Below are 23,717 nucleotides of genomic sequence, written 5' to 3' on the forward strand. Positions count from 1 at the left end.
AAAAATGTGTATTCTGTCTGTATTATGTCTGGGTACCCAGCCCTGCCAAGCAACCATTTCAACAGGTGCTGCTCTACGAGACTAAATATTTCATTTGAATACATACAGAAACACTGAAATCACCTTTCCAAGTCTTAGATGGTGCAAAGCAAAGCCCCGTATGTCTACACATCTATTATCCTCTAACAATAAACTGTCAACCGGGCAGGAAGACACACAGTGGATGGTTCATGGCTTTACAGAAACACAGTCAGATCCAGACGTCAAAACTGTGAGCAGACTGATCAATCACATGAAAGATCACATGGGAGGTCATACTGGAGGAAAACCCTACAACTGGGACCAACACTGGAGAAGTGTAGGTCAATAAAGAACACACCCAAAACACTAAAGCCTCCACACAGGAGAGGAAGCCGACATGTGGGACCAATGTAAGAGGAGTTTCCAACATCTCCCAACTGAACACAGACCACACCAGCATCAGTGCTGGGAGAAAACCCCAGTCTCCTCCCTGGACAAGCTGTACTGGTGCAGATTCAAATTCAGGGGCTCAAAGCTTCACTTGTCTTTCATTTGACTACATACTAGCCCTCACACAGGACTGTCTCCTGTGTTTTATGTATCATGGTCCTGGATGGCTTTCAAACTGAACTCAAAACATTTCAGTCACTCAACCAAGATTTATTAAAAAAGCATTTTAGCCCCCCCCCCCCCTCCACCCTCAGCCAGGCTCATCTCTAAGCGACTCTGCTCTTTTCTAAATCACATGTAACATTAGAGCTGATCTTTACAAGAACTTAATAAAATAAGCTTTATGTGTTCCTGAATTAGGAGGCGTTGCTTCTTCTGTTAATGACTTAAAGCCAACAGTGGGTGACACCCATTGTCCGCTTTACAGGAGCTTAAAAGACACAAGATTAACAATCCAGATCCAGAAAGAAGCTCACTTACTTTTCCAAATGTTAATACAAAGAGTTCAGAGCTCACCTCACTTACGTAAGGAGATTTTCAGACTTTTCATCAAGACAAGATCAACAACAAAATTCATAAATTGCTATTAAAACATGAAATTGTAACCTGCTAGAGAAATCAATGTAAATACCTAATAAATAGTGACTTCTTGACTACTTTTGCATGCTTTGAGACTAAATACTAATTTGACCATTGTTTTAATAATTAATGTGGCAGTACACCAGCCACCAGTGGCAGCTCTCCAGTCAGTGAGCGCGGAACAAATCCTTTGCCATTTTTAATTTAAGAAGATTTTGAGGCAAGGTCCTACTTTTAACAGGTTTCTCGTAAAAGTGACTGAATGTTCAGGATCAGTCTGACAGCCATCCAGTATGGTGAAAATTTGAGGGCCAACAACATAACAGCAGCACAACCGTAATACTAACACAGCACCACTGCCAGCACAGGTGAGGTTTTACTCTTTTACAAAGACGATGAACCAGCCAATTTCAGTTTCTTTATCAGCCATAGGACCATAAACCCCTTTGGGTTAGGTCCCAATGTGTCTGACTGTGCAGACAACAATCCTACCTCGCTGTTGGGAAATTTTTGTTGACTATGTACAGAAGCTGCAAAGTCATTCTTTTTTTCTAAAAACAGCAACAAAATGCAAAACAGCTATTGGTATTTTGGAAAAGGTGCATTATTGAATCACACAGAGACTCTGAGCAGAACCCAGCTGTGACAAACATGACGAGAGCTGCATTCCAAAATGAGATTTAACACCTAATGTAATAATATGATAGGCGCGTTTAAAGTCAAGTTGTCACCTGTCCAATGAGTTTTGTTTGATGGTATTATGGGTATCAGCTGCGAATCTCGGGTGCAAAACAAAACATTTTGCAATGAAACTCGAGGAAAAATCCTCTTTTCAACACTGTTAACAGCTAACCTAAATGGCACCAATCACAGAAATCAGGAAAAGTAAGAGCTAAATGGCAAGTTATCACAGATTAACTCCTGAAATGCACTAGACACCAAAATTGATTATACGAAACTAGTGAATTTAACCTTTAAAGCATCAGTTTGTTGTTTTTATCCAAACATAAATCTGCTGTTAGTGGCACAGATTAGATTTGCTGTATTGTATCTTAAAGCAGCATCAAGCAGAGACGTGCAGCATGTCACTTATTTAACTCTTCAGCAAAATGTTTTCTGCTTTTTAGTTTTTAAACAAAAGGAGACGAAGAACCTCCTGTGTTACGTCTCTGTGCTTTTTTCATTAGTGGCACACAGATTGTCCCCCCCCTCCCTAAAAGATGGTGAGGAATCGCTTCAACGCAAAAAACACACAAATGTGTTCAGTGTATATTGGCGGTGGTGAGTTAGACAGCGTGACAGATACAGTAGACAGCAAGCGCAAGTCCTTTTTCTTTTGTGCAACCCAGACTGGGGGAGGCCAGACCTCAGGGGGCTTTCAAAAACCGACCTCCTGTAGACTCAAAAGACGGCTGTTAAAAGTCTGTCATTGTGTCAGTGCTCGAATGACATCAGTGACAAGTTTTCACGGAAAATAAAAAGCATGAAACAAAACTGTTTACAGCCACCTTTTAAGCCTGCAGGATGTGAGCATTTGACATTCCAAAGACAAACTTTGGGTGGAGTTTCACTGTCAGGTGACAGTAGGAGGAGGTCATTTCTCCTGCAGCAGGGCGGGGATGTTGATGTTCCAGCCAATGGCCTGCCGGTCGAAGCCGCACGTGAAGAGGTTGCACGAGGTGTTGTCTTCACACCAGGCGGAGCAACACACCATACGCCGGTGACCCTGAACAACGACAGACAACACAGTGACTGTTAAACACTGAAGACAAGGACATGCAAAGCGTTATGTGATCAAATGACGAGATACAGATATTGAGTTTTGACTTGGAGAAAATACAAAATCTTTTGGGCTTGTATGTATTTGTTTCTCTATATTTTATTTTGTGTTTTCGTCGTTTTTTGTCTTTATTGGTTTCCAACAAAGATCTCTGCCTTTAGACTTTAAACTGTAGATCTTGCAGGTGCGTTGCCACCATTATTGTATTTAATTTCTGACCATTTTTAAGCCATGACATTTAAAATGTTGTCAAGTAGTGGAGCACTCAGGATGGAAAACCTGATTCAGCACTCAGAACAACAAGAAACACCAAAATAAACGCTAAATGAAAAGTAAACGATTTAAGTCAGTTAGAAAGATTCACATCACACGTTGCAAGAGATAAATATCAACAATAGTAAAAGATTTCTACGTGTTTAAACTAAATCAAAACGTTGCATAATAATTAAGAAGTTTAATAACCAAACTACATCAAAGCAAAGATAAACACCTGACTTTTTCTTTCCCTATTCCTGCTACCACCAACCCTACTACTACTACTACTACTACTACTACTACTACTACTACTACTACTACTACAAAAACAAACAAAGTTATATCAACTTTAGAAGATTTGCTACCGTATCAAGTAGAGCCTCAAAGAGTAAAGCCTCAAATTGATGATCTGATGATTTATGAACTGGGGATATACTGAGCCAATCCAAAACTTTATTCATTTTGGAGAAGAAAAAAAGACGCTTACCTCAAAAACAGCAGTATGCAGTCAGTCAACATGTCACTGGTAAGTCTCTTTTTTTAGAGCAAGAACTCAGGTCATAATAAAAGGAAACATGGGTGTATGGAAGCTGTGAGGGGCCAATCCGAGGCACTTCCTACTGACTGACCTGTCTGTTGCTTCGTGGGAGTCGAGCCAGTCGCACCCCGGACATGTCAAACAGCCGGACCTGCCGATTGTCGTGAGGAAGAGCGATGATTTTCTGGTTCACCGACACGCTGATCCTGGACACAACAGCAGCAGGACCAAAGAGGTCAGAGGTTTCTTTTCAGTGTATGAATTCTGACCATAATCATTTCCAACAATTTCCAAGAGAAATATATGTCTCTTTTTATAGCTGGTATAGTCATGATCTAATAATAACTCACAAATATAAGTGTGAGAACATACTGAATAATGCTCATCACAATTCCCCAGAGCCCAAGATGACATCGTCAAATTGTTTTGTCTGACCCAAATGTATTTGATTTACAATTATATAAAGGAGAAAGGAGGAGAAAATAATCATTTTAAAAAATCGAAAATTGGCAAATGTTTTGCATTTTGATTGATAAATAACTATATATTCATTTTTGAGAACTTTTTTTTTATTATTATTGTGGATGGACTAATGATTGTTTTATCACTATTTCCAACCTAACTCTGGTTCACAGAATAAATGTCAAACTAGACCAGAGTGTTGCTGTTTTTATTATTAGGCTAGAGTTATTTTAAAATTCTCTGTTGTTTGCAAAGTGCTGTTATCATGAAAATTCAACGCAATTACAACAACTATCTAACCAAATAACAAAAGATCTTTAATTATGATCATTAACTGTATAAAATCCTGCACAGGCCTGGTTAGCTTCCTCTCCATGTCCATCGCCACACAAATACAAACACTGGAGATGCTATATAACCTGCTATACATCTGTTGCTGAGTTGTTTACAGCCCACAGACCTGTTGACAGCAGAGTCAGTGCGGATGGTTGCTATGGGCGATCTCATGTTCTTCAGGTCCCACACTTTAACGGTTCGATCGTCACTCCCAGACACCACGTTGTCTCCCACCGTGAACACAGCAGACGTCACCGTGCTGCAAAGAGGGACGGGACAAGACAACAGGTTTGTTAACACTGAAGGAAAAGATGAGGCCGTGTCAGTCTCCAGATGTTTTCTTTCTTGAATCAGTAGCAAGTTCTAACCACAGTTATATATACTGTTGTATTCAATACATATACTCAAGCATTCAGCTAAATATTTTTATATTTAAACAGAATCATCTGTTGCACAAATTAAAACATACATTTAAATTTCAGTAGATTTAGATTTTGTTCACTTAATTATAATAAATAAATACTGAAAAATATGTCTTAAGGGATTATAGCCTAACTGAAAAGGTGTAGGCTGAAGTCATGGCTTTTTACACCCTTCCAAAAATACAAAATTACAAACTTTATGAACAAGCTTCATAGAGACTTTTTAATTATTTTAAATAAAAATATAAATGTTTCAACATAATGTACAAAACAGAATTACTAGATATGGAAATTGGAGAAGATGTGTATGTGACTGACTCAGTGTGTCCCTGGAACACGTTGACAGAGTGGATGGACGGGTCTCTAAAGTCCCACAGTCTGAAGGTGGTGTCTCTGGATGAGGTGACCACCAGACGCTGGGTGGGGTGTGTGCAGCAGTGGGTCAGCTCCTGGTCGTGGCCTGAACACACACACACACGATGTAAACACACTCTCTCCGTTGCTTCCTTATACATTTGTTTTCTTCATAACTACACCGTATCCTCTTCTGCAACCTCATTTTTCTGGCAACAGATTGGTGTATTTCACAGATATACTACAGCTGAATGACCCCAGGGATTAAGGCTCACTTGCTGCTAAACAAACCCCTCCTCCTTGTTAAGAGTGGGGGTATCAGTATTGCCATAACTGACATACTGAAAAAAATAAATCCTGCCCTTGTTGCATTATGCTGAATTCAACCCCCCAATGTTGAGTAGAATTCAAATGTCTAATAGCTTCAGGAGTATGAACTCTCAGGATTTAATGTTTTTTACAGGTTCTTATTAGTGAAAACGGTTTATTTCTGGTAGTGTGAACGAGGCATAGAATAAAGTGCAGGGTTTGACAATAACGGTGGCCTGATGGCCCAGGCCAGTAAAACATAATGTCGGGACAGAACTAGCAAAAACATTAGTATTAAAAAAAATAATAATAATAAAAAAAATAATTATACTCAACATCCTGCAGTTGTTTTGCAGCTCTTGCCGCAAACCGATGTCCAATCCAGAGTTGTAGTTTATGTGACGAGAAGTTGTCAAATTTTATTTCTTAAAGCTGCATTCTCTCTAACGGCCAGCAGGGGGCGACTTCCATTAGATATAATGGTAAAATGTTGCTCCTTCTCAGCTGATTCATTATCTCAATAAACAGTTTTAAATGATTTTATAGTCTCAGTCGCTAGTTTCAAGTCTTCTTCAACACAGCATGATGTTCATTTAGTATATTATGGTATGGTATGGCTATTTAGGGGAAAATAGACGATAATGCAGCGTATGCTTTTGGACGGGACTACCTTGTGATTGACAGGTCGCTACCATGGCAATCTGTTCATCAGGATAGAGGCGACTCGTGTCCGCTGCTCTGTGTACAGTTTTCATAAATGGCTGTCAGCAGGAGAGCACGTCATGTTTGAGTCTGTGAGTATGTTTTGTTTTCAAAGTAAATTGCTTTGGTAACCTTTTTATTTTTTATAATTTTAACTGTGATTACATTTTGTTTAGTTTTTTTTATCTCAAGGATGTATTTAATAAACAATTTAACACTTTTGGAAGGAGGGACAGTAAAAATTGTCTTCGGGCCAGTAAGTTTCAAACCCACTGGCCCGGTGGGGGCAGTTGCAAAAAAGTTTAAGGTTGAGGCCTGAAGTGATTTTGATTTTGATGCGTGTTTTACACATGTAGGCCAGGCTATGTGAGTATAATAATTCCTTCATCCTACCAGTGAGTGAGTGGACCAGCTCTGAGGTCTCCACGTCATACAGGTTGGCGGCTCGGTCCCAGGAGGCCGTCACAACCTGTTTGCCCCCCACCAGCCAATCAGCAGCGATCACCACACCCTGGTGGCTGCGCAGAGTCGTGGTCGCCACACGGACAGAAGGACAGTCGTTTGGACCCTCAACCTCGCCGTCGGCCTCATCTTTATCCGAAAAGTCAACATCGTCTTCGCAGGGTGTCTGCTGCTGTCGGGGGAGGGAGGGACGAAGTTTCAGAAACAACGAAAAGGAACAACTCAAAAAAAACTTTCACACGTAGTGCAGTTAATACTTACACTGATATCAGCAACAGGCTGTGGAGTTGGCAGCTGCACCATGTATCTCCAGATGTGAGCTGTCTGGTCTCCAGAGGCTGAGGAGGAGAGCGATGCGGCAAAAAGTTAGAGTATCGGGACAACCCTTCCTTCAAAATCTCTATCAAACAACAAAAGAGTCTAAAGGCAGTCCAACATCTGTGTCCACAGTGATACTTTGTGGCTAAAACACCTGGGTAAAACAACATAATTTAAAAACAAATTTGAATAAATGACAAGTTCCATTAAAACATTGCTTATGGTAACAGGGCCAACAAAAATGACGTGTTCTGAAATGTTAATGTGATGTTCAGGTTCATTTTGACAGACATTTCAATCTTGCACCCATTGCCAGTTAGGGTTGCAAGATTTCATTCTGATTGTATTTTTGCAGCTGTGAGAGCAGCTGCTGCGGTAAATACATGTGCAGAAAACCACTGATGAGGCTGCTACCAACGAGGATTTCCAGGATGTTTTAGTTTTGGATCATTACCTGTCAGAGCCATCTGTTCAGTGGGGTGGAACTTGATGGAGTTGACTGGTGAGACAGAAACACAGATGTATTACATCAGGGTATAACAGACACTGTTTCCTACTAATGTACTGTAACTACACTGCTCAAAATAATTAAGAGAACACTTAAATCACACATCAGACCTCAATGAACATAATAGTTCAAAGTTCAAAATCGTTGCTGTACATTGTATAATTTGTTGAAAACAAAATTATGTAACAGTCAATGGAAACCAAAACCCCCAACTGACTGAGGGCTGGATTCAAAATCACACCGAGTAAAAAACTGAAATCACAGGCTGATCCAACCTGATGACTTTCATCCAGGGAACTCATAATGTGACTCAGCAGTGTGTTTGGCCCCCACGTGCCTCTATGTACTCCCGACAACTTCTGGGCATGCTCATGAGATGGTGGATGGTCTCCTAGAGGAAACTCCTCCTAGACCTGGATCAGGGCTTCAATAAGCTCCTGGACAGTCCCAGAGGTTCTCACTTGGATTCAGGTCTGGGTAACGTGAGGGCCAGTCTATGGTATCAATGTCTTCTTCATCCGGGAACTGCCTACTCACTCCGGCCACATGAGGCCGGGCATTGTTCTGCCCCAGGATGAACCCAGAGCTCACTGCAAAAGCTTAAGGTCAGACCTTACCCCGACTGCTGTAAGGTACCAGGATTTCAAAGTACAAGGTAGTTTATTAGTCATCGTGGTACCCTTACAGCAGTCGGGGTACTGTTGGCTAGCACTTGGAGGCGACCCGCCAAGGATATACCTCTCCAGAGCGGGAAGCTTCCGGTCAGCGATCTGATGCTCCAGAGGCGTGCGACCTCTGACATATTTAGCAGCTGTAAGTCGCTTTGGATAAAAGCGTCAGCTAAATGAATAAATGTAAATGTTATACTGTGATGATTAAGTGTTCCCTTAGGTTTTTTTTTTTAGCAGTGTATATTCACAACAACTTTATAATACTGAGTGGTAGGGATTTAAACTGGGATTCAGCAGTTCAGAATGTTGGCAAACATGTTGTTTTAATGTTTGTGAAGAATATTTTTAATTTAAAATAGTGTGGAATAGTCGTGAAGAGAGGCTCTTCTTGTCTATGAGCACAGTATTAGTGAATTTAATAAGATCTATTATTATACATGGACTATAAATTCTTAACTACCTGATCCTTGATGGCCCATATATTTGAGGAGACACTTTCCTGTCTCAATGCTCCACAGCATCGCAGAGTGGTCTGTTCACACATTATGGGGAGAAAAACACAATTTAGAGTTAAAGCATTTTTACTACTGTCTACATTCAACAGTAGTTTTACAGTGCATGTCAGATGCATACAGTGGTGTTTGACTGTTTATGGTCTGTACAGAATACAGTGTGTTATTGTATCTATGTGACTAACTGGGACAATATTTTTTGAAATTGATCTAGTATTGAGCGAGCATGCTGCAGCTGGCAGCAGCAAGACAGCAATTGCACCCCATCAAAATACATCTACTAAAGTGCTTGTTTTTGCTACTGATATAAGATCATTATATCACTCTTTTCAAAATCATCATCAGTAATTTTTTCTCGCAGAACACAGGACTTGCAGGTCTTCTGTTCGGTAATTCAGTGTTTTAAAGGGTTAAAAACACCAAAGTCACACAATTACACATACTAACCAAGACAGAAAGGTAAAATTATGTTTTTTGTCAAAGGAGTCTGGTGGCTTTGACAATACCGATCTGGCAACTTTTTTTGGTTAAACAAAACGGATCTTACTCTTAAAAGAAAAGGTCTCTCTCTGTAGGGATTTATTCCATAATGTTGTCAGACACTTATAAAAACAAGTGCTTTAGTGGATGTACTTTGACGGGGTGCAATTGCCCACAAGAATCCTGGTTCAGGTTGAAAAATACCAGTAGAGAAATGCCAAAGATATGTTTGAGCTATTTTAGAAACAGTGTCTCCATTGTATAGTTTGTCCATCAGAAAACACTGAAACGTTTATTTTTCAACTGTAAAATGTCCCTCTCAGTACAAACTATATCTTGGGCCGGTTTTCAAACCCTCAAATATCAGTATCAGCTTCCAAAATCCAGTATTGGTTGGGCTAAATCTCTGGCAGAAATGTGAGAGAGTAATATCTGAAACTTTAAGCAAATAAAACACACACTATATTTAGATGGCTAGACACAACTAGCAGTGTGAAAATATGTTTTTATGTCTATGTGTTTTTTTGCACAGACTTCTTTAAAGCCACTATATCTGATGCATTTCTGTTAACAGTGTGCTCACATCTCAGTGAAAGTCACAGTGAAAGTGTTGATCTTAAAAGGATTTTAAAAAAGAAAATACTAAATCTGAAAGAGCGAAGCACTTTCCAGCAGACCACACACTCCGCCTTCATTGAGCAATGATATAAAGCAGCCAAGAAATGCTCATCCACCTTGAGTATTTTATTAATCAAGGAAAACATAAGAGTAAGCCAAATACAAAATAGAAAGCCTGGGGAAAAAAAGACATTTGAGGAGAAATTTACTCATTGTAGGAAAGAAAATGCAGATGAAAAAGAGTGACATACCAGCAGATGCAGTACCAAGAACCACAGGTTGTGTCCTGGTGACGCTCAGGTCCCAGATGCCATCTCTGTGGCCAACATACTCCCTGAGCAGCTGGCACACTGCTCTGGACGTGGTTGCTTTGAAACTGGACACAATCTGACACCGACATCAAACTCACGTTAACACAGAAGGAAATCTAAGCCTCACACTGAACCTAACAGGGTTCATACACATTTTAATTCTCAAAATGGCATCTTCTACATCTTTTTGTTGAGGGGTTATTTAGACTTTTTGGTAAAATTGAGGACTGGAAGTTGTCATTTTGGGTGATTAAGACACAACACTGGTCATCATTTGAGATGATTAAGGCCTCTTTTTTAAATAGTAACCTTAATGTTAAATGTCGCTGAAATTGCATCAAATCCATAAACTTAATTTTTTTTAAAGGAGAATGCCATTTTTACATTAAAATATGAGGGTCTCAAAATGTCCCCTCCCATTTTGCCCATTTCCCAAACATTTTAAGGCCTGGAAATGATCCAGTTCTAATTTTCCAGAACTTTCCAGAGCTGTGTAGGAACCCTGGTCTGATGGGGGGGAAGAAGCAGGTCTGCAGAACTGAAGATAACATTGTAGCTGCTCAGCAGGGTCCTTGTAGTATGCCAGGGCTAAGAAGCTTTGGTTTACAACAGAGTTATTCATATCAGTCCTGGGTTTGAGATGTTTTACACAACAGCCTTTATTGGTATTTGTTTTAAGCCCGTCTGAGCACATGCTAGGTGGGGGTTGTCGTATACCCCAGCCATCTGATGCTTCAAGTGCTTTAAAACAAACACCATCAATGACCTGTCAACCCAGATCTGGTATCAAAACAAATGCAGACGCATTAGATATCAGTACTGTATAGTGCATTTATCATACCAGGATTACTATAAATGCAAAACCATAATAAAGAAAAGAACAATCTAGAGAGGGGGGCAAAAAATACTGAGTTATGGTGAGACAGAAATTGATCAGTAATTATCATCAGTTGGATCAAAGTTTGCTCAAAATGTTTACATTAAATATGGGGATGATACAAACTGGACTCTTGGTTCGTTTTGGACATAGACCACTAAATAAGTTCCAACTGAAAGGAAGCAGGAGAGCATAAAGAATGACATCATTCATCTGAAAAGCACATCCTTCACATTTTCTTTGTCCGTTATCAAACAGATAAAAACTAACACTGCAGATATGATGAAAGATACCGAGCATTGTGGGAACCAGTGGTTGCTGGTTGTTAGCAAGCAGCACGGCAGATTCTCTTGTAAAACACATCGATGTAAAGCGGCATGGCTTTTGTTTCATTCATGGTAAATGCAACATGATTTTGCTCAGTTATGGTTTGTCATATGATGTAAATGCAGTGTGACAATGTGACAGTTAGTCAAATGTTGACTCTGGATGAGCAGAAATATGTGAGTCTTCTGTTGTACGGAGAATCATGATGAACTTTTTCAAGTGTAACACAGATGCACCAATAAAAGAAGCGCAAAGCACCGCAAAATAAGCTTTAAGTAACTGGCTGGGCAGTGAATCTAACGCACCCAGCAGTTAATGCTCTACAGTTTGAAGCTTCAGTGTGCAGTCTGCTAGAGCCACGTCAAGATTTTGCTTGTTTTAAAATTAATTTCCTACCAATAAATCAGCTATCAGGATGGACTTTCAGCCTTGCAAAAGTTAGCACTTATTTTCCTTTATGATCATCAATACTGGCAGATATAAGCTTATTGCAGCAAAATGTCAACCAATAAGAATAGTCAGTAGAGAAATGCCAAAGATAAGTTTGAGCTATTTTAGAAACAGTGTCTCCATTGTATAGTTTGTCCATCAGAAAACACTCAAATGTTTATTTTTCAACTGTAAAATGTCCCTCTCAGTCCAAACTAAATCTTGGGCAGGTTTTCAAACCCTCAAATATCAGTATCAGCTTCCAAAATCCAGTATTGGCTGGGCTAACCAACCAATAACCTTAAGCAAATAAAACACACACTATATTTAGATGGCTAGACACAACTAGCAGTGTGAAAATATGTTTTTATGTCTATGTGTTTTTTTGCACAGACTTCTTTAAAGCCACTATATCTGATGCATTTCTGTTAACAGTGTGCTCACATCTCAGTGAAAGTCACAGTGAAAGTGTTGATCTCAAAAGGATTTTAAAAAAGAAAATACAAAATCTGAAAGAGCGAAGCACTTTCCAGCAGACCACACACTCCGCCTTCATTGAGCAATGATATAAAGCAGCCAAGAAATGCTCATCCACCTTGAGTATTTTATTAATCAAGGCACAAAAAGCATTTTGCGGTAACAACTGCTTCATGTTAAAGATGTCTCCTTAGTGTACCATTATGTGAATGCCAATAAGTAGCCAAATCAAAACCAATGTGGTGCAACTGAGGAAGCCTGTTAGTGAGACAATAAAGTCGTGTTTTATCTCACACAGAAACTGATAGAAAAGCTCAAACTCCTACATTTGAATGACCAAGTCTCTGGGGGAGGGAGTGCCGACCCCCTGGCTGGGCTGTTCATGCATATTGGCACACAAGGGGGAGAAATCAACAAATTACCCATGAGTCTCCACCCCACAACTCCCAACTGGTTACGTTGAAGTTGCGGGATCCACCTACTCTGGCATGGCAAGAGTTTGAGCGCGGCTACGAGCAAAAAGGTAAAATAAACAAAACAGACAGCAGTCCTTCCCTTTAACATTCTAAAGCCATGTGATCAAACACTAAGGAGCTAGAAAACAATGAAGCTAATTTACCAATTCAGTCTTTTTTACATTTTGTATTCTACTCTACATGCAGTGTTTCCCACAGGATTTTAAGAGACTATGGTGGGTGGACCTTGGACCCTCTTGGGTGGCCTGGGGGCATGCCCCCCCCGGAGAAAAATTTTGTACATTTTAAAGTTAAATGTATTAATTTGGTGCTAAATTTAGGGGCTGTCTATGAAGAACTTTGCATTCTTGAAAACAATGTGTCTAGTAAACTATTCATAAACCCATTGTAGAGCTATAAATGGTGATGAAACAGCAACAAAAGTCAACTAATTTATTTAATATTTTTCCAGCAACCTTAAATCAAAGAATAGAATATTTAAAAGCAATAATTTCCCAAACATTTTATTGTTGTTGTTTTTTTTAATTTTAATGGACACGTAATATGTTTTATACTTTCTGTGAATACTGTATAATCCAGTTAATCCCATTTCCATACTGTATAGACACCTTATTTTGAAAGCCGGACATTATCATGTGCATTACCTAAATTCATCAAGTCCGACCCAGTTTGATAAATAATGTTGTATGTGGTTCTTGTATGGTGTAACATGAAGACTTCACAGCCTCTCTACAGGTAGGACTCTCATACTGCAACACTTGTCTTTGTAAAGAGACAAACAGACAGGATAAAGTCACTAACCTGCCTGTCAGCTCGCACTGGTCCATTTCAGTAGATTTACCATAAAGGCATGAATACGTGTGCATTTCAAATTTAGGCGTAGCTAGCTTAACCGCCTTTTCACAAACGAGTGACAGAAAGACTGTTAATGTTACCGTAGTTACCTCAAAAGAAAAGTGGTTGTCTCGAGTCACATACCAAAGTGTGTGAGCGTGCGAGCTTACAGCAGCACCCACAAAACACATTACAGGTCTGTAATGTTATAATGAGATGTGTAAAAATATTTTCGGTTCATTTTGAAACTATGATGGAATATATTAGACTGTGGCGGGCTGCCATGGTCTCGTTAATTGATGGGAAACACTGACATGATACTGTACATGTCAATGGACTGATTCAAACCATTGCAACTTCACAATGCTTTGATAAAAATCTAAAACACACACCTACACAGGCAGGCTTCAACATAATACGTATAATATGTACAACAATGATTTACAAATTTCTGGATAATATTCATTTTTTGGCCTGGAAAAATAAAACAGTATTTACCTTGCTTGTGGAAGCCTTGTAGGTCGTCTTTAGTTTTTGTGACAGCTGGCTGGTGCTATGACTCGCTGTGGATTGTCAGAATTAAAAGGTATAAACTCATGATGACAAGAGCACAACTAAAAAAAAACTGCAATAAAAAAAGAATTTACTTTGATGGAGTTGAGCAATCCATAAAGACATACAGACAATATTTCAAATAGGTAGTACACTTAAAGTGCAAACATCCATTGCCCTGAGATGAGATGTGTCTCACCTTTTGTTTTCAGTGCTCCTTTGGCTAAATCTGCCCCTTCGAAAGTCTGTCCTTCTGCAGCCAAACGATCGTTCAGCGTTTCGATTTCTCTGCGTACTGAGAGTCAAACAGGTCATGTGTTAAAATACTGTCAGCAGTAACCAACTGCACTCTGCACCGCAACACAGCACGGGTTTCTCTGCCATCATTGCTACCATGTTCAGACCAGGTTACTTGCCATGGAAGAGAAGGAGCTTTGTGCTTATAAAAACCTACCTGAGAGGCTCAGGTCAGAAAAACAAAACATTGTGTGTAAATGTTAGCTGGCTAGCAAGTCAATAAGATACTTGTTCCACGAGGAGATCACCAAGAGAAACTATTCAGCTTGAAAAGTCCTGCAATTGCCTCTGAGACTGGAGCGAGACACAGGACTGACACCATGTTGATGTTTATGCTTGTAATGGGATAAATCAGTTTCTATCTAAGTTAAGCAATTGTTGTTTACTTTAATTGCAAAACCAAATCCAAATGTTCATTCTTATGAAAAAGTCAAATAGTTGTTGAATTTAGGAGAGATGGCCGACTTTTATAATCATTTATAGATGTATCCTTGCTCTTTAATGCCAATTAAAAATATTAAAATGGTCTTACTGAATTTAAAAAACAATGGAGTTTTGCAGTCCTAGAGTACACTGTGTAGAAAAATAGAAGCTGTGTTTGACACCCCAACAAGACTAGGAAAAATTCAACAATTACAGTTAAAGTGCTGTTCAGCGAGGCACTCAGCAGGAGTTTGTCCCCGTCCATCTGCACAGAGCATAAACACAGAAGCCTCCAGCTGTTCTAGGTAGACTGGCTCTATCTACGGTGATGTTTAGCAGACCACAGTTAAAACCAAAACAAATACGTTTTGCGTTCATGACAACTTACATTCCAGGTTTTCTATGTAGAGGTTTTCAAACTCCCTCTCGATCTGACTGAACAGGTCCAGCAGATTGCTCCTCAGAGACAGAGGCAGTTTGGAGTCCTGCAGGGACAGAAAAGGAGAGCATGAAACCACCTGGAAACATGGGTTCATCACTGAGCAGAGCTGGGTGAGGTGTGTGAGGCTGCTGCTTCACTTCAAATACTGAGTAGAGGACTAGTTGGAGTGTTTGTGTACGGCTGCAAGTGTTTTCATTATCAATCAGTCTGCCAATGAGTTTCTCGATGAGCTGTTCTATCTATATAATGTCAGAAAATAGTGAAAATACCTGTTATAAATTCCCAGAGTGTGAAGTGGCATTAAATTCCTGGTTTTATCTGACAATCTGCCCAAAACCCCAAGTATGTTGTATTTTAGTATTATCTATGACAAAGAAATGCAGCACATCATGACATTTGAGGAGCTATAACCAGTGAATGTTTCTTGAAAAATGACTGAAACAATTAAGTGATTATCAAAATAGTTGCAGAATAATTTTCTCTCAATTGACTAATTGATTAATCAACTAATTGTTGCAGCCGTATGTGTACAGATGTATTGAGGCTGAAAAAAGGGCATACATGTGAAGAATATAAAGGTTGAAAGAGGTGACAGACAAAGTACTAAGGTCACAGTTGGAAAGCGAATCTCTTGGCAGTTCATACCAAATGCTTATCTGCTGATGTGCAAAACGCCTTTTAAAGAAAACCCACCAAGTCTCAACTTGTTGAATAAATACAAATCACAGGGTCAGAAAAAATAACTCGATGAGAGTCGGGTGAGCAAGCCTTTATACAAAGCATATTACTGAAAATTAATCCATTAAAGGAAAGAATCAGGGTTACAGAGCACCAACTTCTGAATATGTTCAAACTAATTATACACAGAGTCTCATTTAAGTATTCAAAACTCACATACTGCTTGTGGTGTGACATGCACCAAATTATTAGATATATATTACACCATCTCAGGATCATAAGATTACCCAATAGGGTAAAGAGGAGGAGATGTTCAATGCAAGCACACAAATGCTTTTAAAAGAAGCTCATCACTTTAAAGTGAATTTTAGGCTTGCTGCATGCAGCAAGACAGTCATTTAGTTTACTAGTAAAAGTTACACTAAGTCCTCTTGTGATGACCACAACTCATAATAATAAGCTTTATGCAACAAAAAACTATTTCTACTACAAATGATGTTTTCATAATTAATTTGCATGTGGACTGAATGTAATTTTCAACACATTTAAACCCCATTCAAAACAAACATCAATACTTACTTAAAACTGAAATGATGTGTCCTGCTTATGGAGTCACAAGTCTATTACTGCAGTCAGTCAATAGTTTTAACATCTCCGCAGTTTTGCAACAGACACAGTTTATTAGAGACAGTCTTGCTTTGACTCAGCAGCAAAGACACAAACAGGAAGTGGGCCATCGCTCCTCAAAGCTTTGTCCAATCATGATGGAACTGCTCAGTGTGCGGAGCCCTCTTTGTACCTGAGTGTACCTTGCATAATGCACTCTTTCTTGGGCTGAATTGCTGCCCGCAGCTATATTTTCTAAAGAAATCATTCAAGTGTGCTGTTAGCATTCACAGGCAGGCGCTGGCAGCAGAAAGGTTTGTGGGATCAGGATAGTTGAGAGGAAAGGCTGCAGCATAAGGGGCGGGGTGGGGGGGGGTTACACAATGACATACGAATGTTGCAGGCCTGGCATATGTTGAAAATGGATGTGGGACTCATTCTATGAAGATATTGAGAGTAGAGAAACTTATTTGTAGCATTTGCTTGTTTGATTTTGTTTATGTGAGAGTAATGACCCAAATATATGAAATCAGACGCCTGAAAAATAAATGTTCCGTTCAGTAGCATTGTTTATTATAACACACGACAAATATTATCCAAATCAACTACGGGACGCAACACAAAACCACATGGATTTACGGGTAACACTGCACTCAGGTCTAATGGTCATTTCAGCAAATTCTTCCCATATTTGTGTGCATTATGGTCATAAAAACATTTTATTCTCCACTGCATCCAGTACAGAGATCTGGGAAACAGACTCTTGCAAGAATAACTTTGATTAGTGCAAATAGCACAAGCCCCAAAAACAAAACAAAAATATAGCTGCAAGCGGCAATGATCGGGGTCCAGGCAAGTCGTGAAAAACGCTACATTTTACATTTTCAGAGAAGAACAGGTGCAGATGACTTAAGAGATTAAAGTGAAGACAGAATTTAGATTTTTACAACATCACCTTGAGATCAGAAAGTGTCATTATATGTACCTGACTACTGGGTGAAATGTTCAACCCACCTGCAACATTTTGTGTTTCCATGGTAATTATTTTTGGCAGAGAAAAAAAAAAGAAGAAAGTGTCACAGGATCCAAATAAAGTAGAGACTCACTATGATCTGAACAACCCCATTGTCAGCAAGTCTGACTCTGTCACCTGGAGATTTGAACCCTGGAACTTCAGATCTTCAGAGCAGGCGACTTACTGACTGAGCCACTGGTGAGAGGCTGTTTCCACACACCTTCTCACAAGTTGAGGTAGTGAAGTCAATGTGCCTGACCCGGATAGTTCTGTCAGTTTAAACTTAAAACGCTTACAACTGTCAAGATGTTGGTGAGAAAATTCTGAACAAAATCACTCATCATTCTGCTGGTTTTGGGTGTGTTGTCAGTTCATGGCAAGATACTGAGTATCACTGCAGACTCACTGTTTGACTGATCTGATCTCTTTGAAACACTTGATAGCTGCAATCTAGAGAATGTCTGTTTTGATTTTGGTAGTTGGTTTGGTTACAATAGATTAAGCCAATTTTGATTTACGGGCGTTTATGTAAAATTGTACATAAAGAAAAGTGAACGGAAACGTAAGTAACTTTTGATAAGCGACGTCAGAAGACCAATGAAGCAAAGATGCAGCTGAATCCAGAGATTAAAATAATGAAAGAAGTTTGACTCTAAACGAAGCCTTTTTCGAGATAATTGCAAAAACGTAATAGCTCATCATGAGGTCTATGAGTGTATTGTATTTTGCTTGAGTAGTTGGTGGAATTTACAACCTACCTGCCAATTTTGGTGAGTTTTCATTGATCAGTTTTTGCTGCCCACTTTTAGTGGAGAAAAAGAAGAAAGAAGGGCTCCAGCAGCTTCGCTGCTCCAAACTAGTAGTAGTCTACTTAGTCGTAGCGAGCTGCATGTAAGAACAGAACTACTTCCACAAGCGATGATTGTTACGAGGCTTTTGCTCCTCTGTTGTCATGGCCCACATGTTGGGACAAAAATATGAGAATCACACCAGAATTATAGGAGTATCCCTATAAGTGGTATGCACCTCTGACGTTAAGTTTCTATCCAGGTGGAGCGCAAACTTTAACTGAAAAGAAAACATGAATTCATGTTCTATCTAATACTTTTACACTAATATTAAGAGTTGGTCATATTGTAAACATGGTCTTGGGTCATTATAAGCACAACGTTTCAAGGAAACATATCGTTCAATCCGAAAACGTTGCAAACCGGTGCTAAACGTTTTGAGATTGAACTCACCTCAGGTTACTAGACCGTCCAATGAACAAGAGAATTGTGAGTCAAGTGATCTTGGGTAATGCGCCCTCATTTATGTGTTATATGATATATGTAACTGCACCAGCTACAAAATACAGTCAACTTATCGTCCTCTTAAGTCTAGCAAAAGAAAACCTGCTGTGTGCGTGACTGAACCTCAAATGTTGCTGGAACATCTAGAATATCATATTTTAAGGAGAAAGGATTTGTTGATTCAAATTAGAGAAATCACCTCCAGAACCACCACACCTCTAAATACTAATCAAACCTAAACTACACCAAACACATACAACTAAAGCTAGCTAGCTCTACACTACTTTTTAGTTACACCTGAAACTTACCTCCATTCTCATGAAGGATTCCAGATTATCAGAGGACTGGGACCAAAAGGGACCAGAGTGAAAAAACAATAAGTCATGAGGATGGGATTACCCCGTCTGCTCGGTTAGAAATACCTCCTTGAGACAGGCCAAGTGGGACTGTAGGTTTTACCTCCCATACGTGTACTATGGGGTCTCATTTTCAATAATGTGCCTTTTTCACAGCAAACATTTTTGACTTTTCATAGCATGAGACACTCAGGTGCCACTTCTGACATTAACGATGCCTCTGTTACAGTCAAAGGTCCCAGTAAGACTGCAGCTAAAATGGTTTTCAGTCATCCATAATGTTATTATTTACACCTGTGTTTTTCCTACTGTGAAACATCCATTGCCTTTTCAGTAAGAAAGTAGCACCTTATTACACGGGCCCTGACTGCAGGGAATTTAAACTGAGGTTTAGTGTCCAAATTCTCTTGCTGTATAAAAGTTCCAGGAATAATTCAAAAGAAATACCTTAATGCTAATTAATATCAGGTTAGCTTCAGGGTTTGACTGAAGCAGACCCTGAATAAATGGAAAAGCTGCTACTTTTAGTATGTTTAATAATCAACTTTAGTAGCTGAAACAGTCATGCTAACATTTGTGCAAATTCAAATTTACTTTAAATTTTTACTTTTAGCTGAGATGAAACTTTCTTCAAGGTTAGGACATAAAAAAAAAACAAGAAAATATAAATACATCATCATAAGTGCATCAAAACCCTGCAATAAATGTTATGAGTTTGAGTTAACAGAGGACAACAGAAACAAAAAACTGAACTATGATATTGTGTGTTCCGGCTCCCGCAAGACAACGTTAATCCATACTTACTTGATCTCCAGTTAGCATGACACAACAAACTATGCAACCTGTCTTTTATAATTGGAGTACTGCAGAGCCTGTGAAAAGAGTATGACGTCTTCTGTGGGTCTGCATGAGCTTGGTCAAGTCTGAGAAAGTAACTCTTGATGACATCAACAGCTTTGGCTTTGGAATGTGCAACAAATGTCACAGAGCTTATACTCAAAGTGGAGATATGAAAGATACCTTCCCTATTCTACAAGTATGATGTGTAATCAAGTGTTAAGCAGTAGGAGTGGGAGAAAAAAATCAATTCTTAGATGCATCGCGATGTGGATGTGGAAGATTCTGACTCGATTAACAAATGTCAAATATCGATTATTTAAATGTCAATTGATAGAGTAATGTTGAGGGAACACAAAAGGTGGAATGTGTGGAAGTACAGCACCTAGACTGTCTGTGGCGTGCACATAACAGAGAGACCGGTGTTCCTCCTATATTCAGCACACCACCACTGCAGAATGAATAACCACCCTGCTAAAATGTCATTAATAACAATGCGCAAGTAATGATTTTAACTCGCACAGTGTGCGAGCATGGTGACACTCAATGCTTGCCTAGCTCCCTATCCTGTATATGGGGCCAAGCGAATGAGAGAGAGCGAGCGGCAGAGCACGACGGTGAAAGTTAGCGGACAAAAATATTAGCACTAAGTTTTTGTCTGGTAGTAAACGTGCAGTGTAGGTCACTGTGTGTCTGTTAATAAAAGTCTGTAGTTTCCCCAACAGCTGTAACAGCATGTTTTTTGGCTGTTAGGTAACGTAAGCGGAATTAGTATGTCATTACTAACTTGCCTACTTGTCCAGGGTTGAGAACATCAGGCACAAGCTTAGACTAAACTGGTGTACAGCTCTGTCCTGTACACATACTGTACATCCTGATAATATTTCAGTTTTCAGAGGATTCTGACAACCGGTTGTTAAAGAAATGAGGGACCAAGGAGCTGAGGTTAATGAAGTAAATTGGGGATGCAAACTAGTCCTTTTAAGCTACTTAGGAGATGTTTTATTAGGATTTTAATGTGCAAATTAAATGCTTAGTAATTATCCAGAGATGCTGTATAGAAAAAAAAAATTATGCATCAAGAGGCATCGATAATCGTTTGCCCAGAGATTCCCACCCCTACTAAGCAGCCAATCTTTAATTCTATGGCTCTTTAATATCTTTCCTGATAACTTTGTGTACCCAGCATCCAAGGAACAATTCAGTTCCTTATTAGTTGGCCAGAGTGAAACTAGGTAGGGCCTAAGAATCAGGAATAAGCACCACTTATCTAACCGATCCACCAGTGACAATGCCTAAGCCTGTTCTGAATCCATCTGTTTTAAACACGGAGTTAAAATAACCTTACAGTAATCATGCAGTAATTGCGCCATGCTGAAGCCAGCAACAATATAAACCATTATGTGTCCTCTAAACGAGTGTATTAAAACCTAATTGGCTTAGGCTTACAACTAGAGTGCTTATGGGTGCAGACAGGGACAGCAGGACAGCAAGCTAATGATGACAGACATGGGAGGAGTGTAGTTAACACTTCCAACTATAGTACTATAAGTACTTTCTCCGCACTTTTTCCTAGTGTTTTTGTAAATGAGTGAGTCTTCACCTGTCCCTCCAGCATGTCTCTCTGCAGACCAGAGCGCTCCTGCTCGGTGCTGTTGGTCCTGCGGATGGACAGGCTGTGGGACTTCCTCTTCTGTTTGGCCTGACGGGCGGCGCCGCTGCTCCCGCTCTCCACCGGCATCCCTCCTTCCAAACCTGATGACAGTCTGAAAGTACAAAATCACAGGGAAGAAAGTGAAATCCTGGTTGAAATAATCTAGGGGCCGTGGAAAGCATAAGCAGTGGTTATATTTGGCAGCTTCCACGTGTGAATGTGTGAAATGAGAAAATGAACGAGTGTGAAACAGAGTGTTGCTTGAGGCTCGGCAAACCCTCTGTGGGTACCTGAGGGTGAAACATGAGGGATTACTGGGACAGATGAAACAGGACTGGGCAATGTGTACGGAAAAAATGTATTCAATATTCAGAACACCTTCTTCTGATAACTTATCCATTTAGCTATGGGTCAACAAAATCACTTCACAAAGTCTAGTCACCAAGTCATCACATTGGACTGTGAGGATTTTAATTTTGTTAGTAAGGCTGCAACAAATTATTCTTTTTACTAACAATGAATCTGAATTAAATTTTTAATCAATTAATCTACAGTCCTATCAAAAAGTATTTAACTTAAGAATGTACAATTATCATAATTAATTCTTTTTTTTTTAAATTTAATTGTTTGTTTGTCCTTCAAATCTCTCCAGGACTCAAAGTTGTTGCTTCAAATGTCTCGTTTTGTTCAGTCTAAAACCCAGAAGTATTCAGTTTACTATCAAAGAAAAGCAGAAAAGATTCCCATTAGAGAGGTTGAGATCAGTGCATTTTTGGCACTTTAGATTTTTTTTTTTTTAAATGACTTTGACCATCAAAAAAATTAATTTTCTGTTAATCTACAATCATTGTCAAAGCTTTTATCAAAGGTGTGAATGACAAAACAGACAAAAGCAGCAATCATCACATTTAAATGGGTAAAACCCAGTAAATATTTTATGCATTTTGCTTTTTAAATGATTTGAAACTGTTGGATTATTTTCAACTAATCTTTGTACTTCATAAATCATTAATATTTTTTGCAGTGTTAATGTGGGCAACAAACTTGTTAATGACTTTTTTAATGTTCTCATTCTATTTTAATGATACATGAGAAAAACTGATCATATCTTTAACACTCCTACTTGTAATTGCAACTAACGATTTTCATCTCCTGATAATAATAATCTCCTGAGAGTGATGTCTTCGTGAATGTAAATCTTTAGGATGACAGGACACTTTTTATGGATGCTCATACTGTATTATGACATGAGCCTGACAACAGCTGTAACAAATCCTTGCCCTTGAGCTGACATAAGGTCTCTAGACAAAGAAATCTGGTGTTTTTCTATCACCAGCCAGCCTGTACATCACCGCTTCTGTCATCCGTTAATGTCTCTTTCTGCTGAATAAAGGAATTGCCTTGTCTGACATCTCAGTTCCTCTTGCTGACTGTCACTGTGACCTAAAGATGTGAGGGCACTGATTACAACATTTACGCTACATGGCGTTGTGCTACATTTGAGGGGGGGGGAAATACGTAAAAGGAACATTATGAGTGAATACATTCCCGTTGTTATTAGCAAGTCTTGAAAATGTTAGCCTTGTTACAACGCAATTGTTTAGCAGTAGGCTAAGCAAAGCCGCCGTTATCCTCATTAGCTCTGGTGGTGTCAAGCATGCTAATAGGCTAACGGAAAGACAACCTTGCCAAACATGGAATCCAACTTACCAGAAAGACTACAAATACAAAGATGTATTCCGGGATTTTGAGGGATGTGTCGCCCTTTGTATCATTTTCTTCAAAATGTGAGAAAGCAGCGCACGGTTTGTCCAGAACCCGTGTTGACAGTTTAAGAGCTCCGCTACGTGACAAAAGATAACGAAGCCAATTCCGGCACGCGGTTTTTCACAATAAAAGCCAAATGTTGAAAGTGACAAAGCCTACCTGGTTCCGCCGTGGCATCGCTTCCGACCACACTTCACTCACAACGGGCTAGTTTTATTGGGTATTACCCTTAATGGTATTACCATACGCCAGCACTTAGACGGTTCACTAGTTTATCTGGACATATCCGA

At 39.4% G+C, this 23,717-nt stretch overlaps 2 protein-coding genes across 5 annotated transcripts in view; one reads left to right on the plus strand and one right to left on the minus strand.

Moving 5' to 3' along the window:
- Positions 1-23,717, plus strand: part of LOC123972848 (disco-interacting protein 2 homolog C) — a 459,676-nt gene that overhangs the window by 114,580 nt on the left and 321,379 nt on the right. The window lies entirely within an intron of this gene.
- On the minus strand, positions 716-23,524 carry LOC123972854 (WD repeat-containing protein 37). Of its 2 annotated transcripts, none has more exons than XM_046052576.1 (14): positions 23,371-23,524; positions 21,610-21,772; positions 15,169-15,265; positions 14,260-14,355; positions 14,007-14,071; positions 10,029-10,164; positions 8,628-8,699; positions 7,443-7,487; positions 6,932-7,008; positions 6,602-6,839; positions 5,162-5,303; positions 4,546-4,680; positions 3,715-3,829; positions 716-2,776 (listed from the first exon to the last, which is right to left on the minus strand). In XM_046052576.1, exons 2-14 carry the CDS (start codon positions 21,745-21,747, stop codon positions 2,645-2,647), a joined length of 1,488 nt encoding a protein of 495 aa, XP_045908532.1. In that variant the 5' UTR covers positions 21,748-21,772; positions 23,371-23,524; the 3' UTR covers positions 716-2,644. The 2 variants fall into 2 exon arrangements, with proteins under 2 accessions (XP_045908532.1, XP_045908531.1); XM_046052575.1 differs by having other exon boundaries at positions 6,602-6,842.

The sequence above is a fragment of the Micropterus dolomieu genome, linkage group LG06 (genome assembly GCF_021292245.1).
Source record: "Micropterus dolomieu isolate WLL.071019.BEF.003 ecotype Adirondacks linkage group LG06, ASM2129224v1, whole genome shotgun sequence".
In the NCBI taxonomy this organism is placed as follows: domain Eukaryota; kingdom Metazoa; phylum Chordata; class Actinopteri; order Centrarchiformes; family Centrarchidae; genus Micropterus; species Micropterus dolomieu.

Bases quoted from the DNA above. Each gene is read 5' to 3' on its own strand.
- LOC123972854 (XM_046052575.1), bottom strand. From the start codon at position 21,747: ATGCCGGTGGAGAGCGGGAGCAGCGGCGCCGCCCGTCAGGCCAAACAG. The intron at 15,266-21,609 runs GTGAAGACTCAC...CTGTCCCTGCAG, and splicing joins GAGACATGCTGGAGGGACAG to GACTCCAAACTGCCTCTGTC. The intron at 4,681-5,161 runs GTCAGTCACATA...CCCTCTTTGCAG, and splicing joins GTGTTCCAGGGACACACTGA to CACGGTGACGTCTGCTGTGT.